Genomic DNA, 5,153 nt, shown 5'->3' with positions numbered 1-5,153 from the left:
GAATACTTCTAGTGCGAAGATCTCTCTGAAACTTTCAGTATTTCTCAAAACATCATTTTGACAGACTGCTATGCAAAGCGTACCAGGCAATTCCTTCAATCACAAATATCTCGACTTGTATTCCAGATAGATGGGTATTTTTTTTGTTATTGTGAAGATTTTCAAAAGTGTTTTTGTTGAAAAAGCATGAAATCATTTAAACATTTGTGTGAAGATTTTCACAAAACATCTCTGTAGAGAGAACAAGAAATGGTAAGATTCATCATGTATTTTTGTGTTGAGAGCAAAAGTAAAATGATTTACAGTACGTGAAGATTTTCATGACTTGCATTTGTGGAGAAATGGTTATGCGCGCTCATGTAATGTTAGGCAGTTGCGAGCGCCTCAAAATAAGATAAGATAAGATAAGATAGTACTTTATTATCCCAGAGGGAAATTTTTTTTGGCTGTACAGGACCGTAAAAACACATGCAGGTATACATAAAAAAATTTAAATCATATATATTACTCTCATTAAAATTCAATATGAAAGGAGAAATAAAGCTGACAAAATGTACATATCAAATGCCTCATTCAACTTCATGCAGGAATTTAAATACTAGACCTTTGGAGTTATATACAGATACATACTCTAAGAGCAACACACATCTATGCTCATTCTGAGAAAAGCCTTATGCTAGATGGTAAAAAACTTCTTTTATATCTTTCTTTCTTTGTTTTTGGAAACACTTACCACAAAAAAAAAGAAATGATAAGATCCTAATTTATCAGAAGATAATTCATAAAGTATTTTTGTAGACAGAGCAAATGGAAAATAATTGACGTAAAGATTTTCATACAGCGTTGTTTTTAAAAAAAATTGTGGTTGTTTCTGTGTACAGAGTGGTCCGATCCTCTACTCCGCGGCGAGCCCAGTCAGAATGTCGTGTGGTATCTGGTCACCGACGCGGCCCGGCGTGTTCTTCATCGCCAAAGTGGACGGCTGCATCGACGTGTGGGACCTCCTGGACCGCACCCACGAGCCCACGCTGACACAGAGCGTGTCACCCACCTCCATCACACAGATCTACCCCTTCCAAGTGACGCGTGAGTTGGGCCGGGATACATCGGAAGAAGAAGAAAAAGAAGAAGAAAAAGAAGAAGAAGAAGAAGAAGAAAAAGACAAAGAAGAAAAAGAAGAAGAAGAGGAAGAAGAAGAAGAACAGAAAGAAGAAGAAGGAGAAAAAGAAGAAGAAGAAGAAGAATTAAACTTGTACTGTAATAATGATAATAATAAAGAGAAGAAGACGAAGAAGAATTATCATTATGATCGTAATAATAGTGATAATAATAATGATAATAAAAATAATACAATTTTTGTAATAACAATACTGTAATGATAATAATAATTATTATTATTATTATTATTATAATTATTATTATTATATTTTTTTAAATATTATTATTATTATTATTAATATTATGATAACTATAATAGTTATTGTAATAGTAGTTTTTCAGTCAATGTACTTTTTTCAGAAGGGTTTATGACTCAGGACTGATTCTGTTATTTCTCTTGAAAGCTTTTAAACATAGTCTACTTTTTGCACATCACTAAATACAATATTTCTGTGATTTCAAATTCGTGATATTATTCATTTTTTTCGTTGTGGTCTTCATATGGTTGTTTGTTTTCTATACTTACTACATTACAAGTACAATTTACATTGAATTTTAGACTTTTACCTTTTGAGCCCTAGCCATCAGTACACCGGTAGTACGTAAAGTTACCTGTATGCCTAGCCATCAGTACACTGGTAGTACGTAAAGTTACCTGTATGCCTAGCCATCAGTACACCGGTAGTACGTAAAGTTACCTGTATGCCTAGCCACTGATACAACGGTGAGCGAGACCACCTGAGACAAAACGCGTACCAAAAACAGTGGTTACTACACATGACCCTGATTATGTTGGAGATGTTTCTGAATCAGATGCTGGTAATGACGAGGACTACCCTAAGTGGGATATGGAATGTGATTCTGTCCATGATATGAATGAAGGTGTGAATGAAGGAGCTCGGGAAGAGGGGCACGGTGGCTTAGGCGTTCAGGGCTCAAAGGATTAAGACACAATAGAACTGTGGCTAAACGTGAGCATTTTGTGGATGCGTTACAGAGAAACAGCAGCTGATTGCCGTGGGAGACAACGCTGGCACGCTGCACATCCTGGAGATTCCCTGGAGCTTGAGGCAGCCCACGCCCACTGAGGTAAACACAACAGTGAACTCTTGTCGTCATCCTCATCATCATCGTCATCATCATCGTCATCATCATCATCATCATCGACTAAACAATTCCTCTTTTTCTTGTAGTGTTTTTCTTGTTTTTTGTTTTTATTTCTTGAAACATAACACTTTGCACCGGGCCAAAACATTTTTATGAACCTACACGACGTATCGGCACCAAAATCGGGACACGAGACAAAAAAAAAATTTTTAATTAAAAAAACAGTGAACTCTTGTTGTTGTTGGTGTTTGTGGTTGGTGGTGGTGGTGATGATGCTGATGTTATTGTTGTTGCTGTTGTTGATATTATTGATTTTGCTATTGTTGTTGATGCCATTCACAAGTTTTTTTCCTCGGGTTGGAAGAGTAAATTGTATGTTCGCTGTTCCTTAAGTTTATTAAGTATATTAATCATATTCATTGTGTTCTGCGCTTTAATTGAGAAACATTTAGCTTAAGGTATCTGCTCAAGCTGTTGTGTTCTTTCATCGCAGTTAGTAGAAATTGTTCAATGTGGGTGGTTGGCGGGTGCTCTGGTATGGTTTGCTTATTCTTTCCCATCAAACGTCTATCATCCGTATCTCTCCTTCTTTTTTATTGTGTTTGTTACTCTTATGTGACACCTCTAATCTGTGGCACTTATATGACCTAATTGTGTTGCAAGTGCTGTAAAACTCTCTCTAAACTAAACTCTTAAGTAAATGGGCTCAAGTTAACACTGACTGCCACACATTTGATATTGTATAGAGTTTTTAATTTTGTAGTTTCTCGGAGCTCTAAAATGAGTGAAGCATTGGTTGAAAGAAACTCTGTTATGTAATTATGTCTTGTTTTTAAATGCTGTATCCACTCCCTTCATCAGACAAACGGCGTTGCCAACTACATTGAGAGGGAGGTGAAGAGGCGAGGGTTCGTCGTGGAGAGGTGGAACTTCAGGGAGAGAGAGAAGAGAGAGCTGGAAGCTGAGGCCAAGAAAAAAGCCGGAGGGGTAAGAAGCTGGAGACAAACTTGTCTTGTTTTTGGTGCTTCGAAGACACGCTTGTCGTTTTTTTATGTTTGTGTAATTTATCCTTTAGAGTGTCATTTGGAACAGTCTTAGGTGGCAGGGCATTTTGTGTCCTCCAGTCAAAAAAACACCCTGTGCTTCTCTTATCTTCTGTCAACCAATCAAATCACAACTTGCTCAACCCTCCATCTCTTTCCACCAATCAAATCATAACTTGCTGAACCCTCCATCTCTGTCCACACAATCAAATCATAACTTGCTGAACCCTCCATCTCTGTCCACCAATCAAATCACAACTTGCTGAACCCTCCACCTCTTTCCACCAATCAAATCACAACTTGCTGAACCCTCCACCTCTTTCCACCAATCAAATCACAACTTGCTGAACCCTTCATCTCTGTCCACCAATCAGTATTCACATCCCTCCACCTCTTTCCACCAATCAAATCACAACTTGCTGAACCATCCATCTCTGTCCACCAATCAAATCACAACTTGCTGAACCCTCCATCTCTGTCTACCAATCAAATCATAACTTGCTGAACCCTCCATCTCTGTCCACCAATCAAATCACAACTTGCTGAACCCTTCATCTCTGTCCACCAATCAGTATTCACATCCCTCCACCTCTTTCCACCAATCAAATCACAACTTGCTGAACCATCCATCTCTGTCCACCAATCAAATCACAACTTGCTGAACCCTCCATCTCTGTCTACCAATCAAATCATAACTTGCTGAACCCTCCATCTCTGTCCACCAATCAAATCACAACTTGCTGAACCCTCCACCTCTTTCCACCAATCAAATCACAACTTGCTGAACCCTCCACCTCTTTCCACCAATCAAATCACAACTTGCTGAAACCCCCGTCTCTGTCCACCAATCAAATCACAACTTGCTCAACCTTCTATCTCTGTTCACCAATCAAAATCACACTGTTCTCTACCCGCCACCTCTGTCTACCAATCAAAACTACCCTATGCTCAAACTTTCACCTTTTTCTATCAATCAAAACCAAACTGTGCTCAACCCTCCACCTCTTTCCACGAATCAAATCACATCTACTGAACCCGCCATCTCGGTCCACCAATCAAATCACAACTTGCTCAACCTTCCCTCTGTGCCCACCAATCAAAACGACTCCTGATGCTGTTTCTCCCTAGATGGCAGCAGCAATGGCTGCCCCGACAGAAGAGGAACTGGAAATCCGAGCCAAACAAGAGTACCAAACGTATCTGGATGCCGAGCGTATCTGGATGCCGAGCACAACTTCCTGCGAGAACTGGGCATTATACAGGATGACGATGTGACAGCATAGGTTGGGACTCCAAATTTTTAAAATCACAGTCTGGAAGTAGTAGTTTCTTTTCCAATTTTCATTGAAATTATTTCAACTTGAAATATTTCATCTTGAAAGAAGACGTTTTTTGGAGGGTTTAATTTGTCTGGTCTGAATTTAGTGAAACATGCTTGCTTAGGATAATCAGTCATTTCTTTTGACTGGGAGCAAGTATTATCAGTTAAAATTAATATCTGTCATACTTGCCCCAGCATTTTGGTTTTTATATAGCCTATAGAATGTAAGACCAGCAGAGTATTTCTTAATGGTGTTTCTTCTGTTTCTGAACATCAGAGAAAAGACATTGTGGTCACCCTTCACAAAGATAGTACATAACAAGATGGGCCACTCAGCCAAAAAAGTGTCCGCCGGAAGTCCGCTCTTTGCTTCAGATGGCGCTGCAGTCTGTTTTGAAGCTCTCTTTCGTTTTTCCAGAAGAAGAATAGGAATAGCTCCTCCTTGCGTGCGCAGATCGACTGCTGTTCATCAGCAGTTCGAGTTCGTTCAGTGCGGAGTTTTAGGTCTTTTTTATTTCAATGAC

At 39.1% G+C, this 5,153-nt stretch overlaps 1 protein-coding gene across 1 annotated transcript in view; it reads left to right on the top strand.

Moving 5' to 3' along the window:
- Window positions 1–5,153, top strand: part of LOC101849428 (WD repeat-containing protein 63) — a 31,921-nt gene that overhangs the window by 25,909 nt on the left and 859 nt on the right. Inside the window, 2 exon segments of the mRNA XM_035973580.1 lie at window positions 4,437–4,517; window positions 4,520–4,591. Coding sequence (XP_035829473.1) covers window positions 4,437–4,517; window positions 4,520–4,591 — 153 coding nt within the window.

The sequence above is a fragment of the Aplysia californica genome, unplaced genomic scaffold, assembly GCF_000002075.1.
Source record: "Aplysia californica isolate F4 #8 unplaced genomic scaffold, AplCal3.0 scaffold01446, whole genome shotgun sequence".
Lineage (NCBI taxonomy): Eukaryota > Metazoa > Mollusca > Gastropoda > Aplysiida > Aplysiidae > Aplysia > Aplysia californica.
The sequence above is the reverse complement of the archived record's forward strand: the minus strand, read 5'-3'. Positions and strand labels throughout refer to the sequence as shown.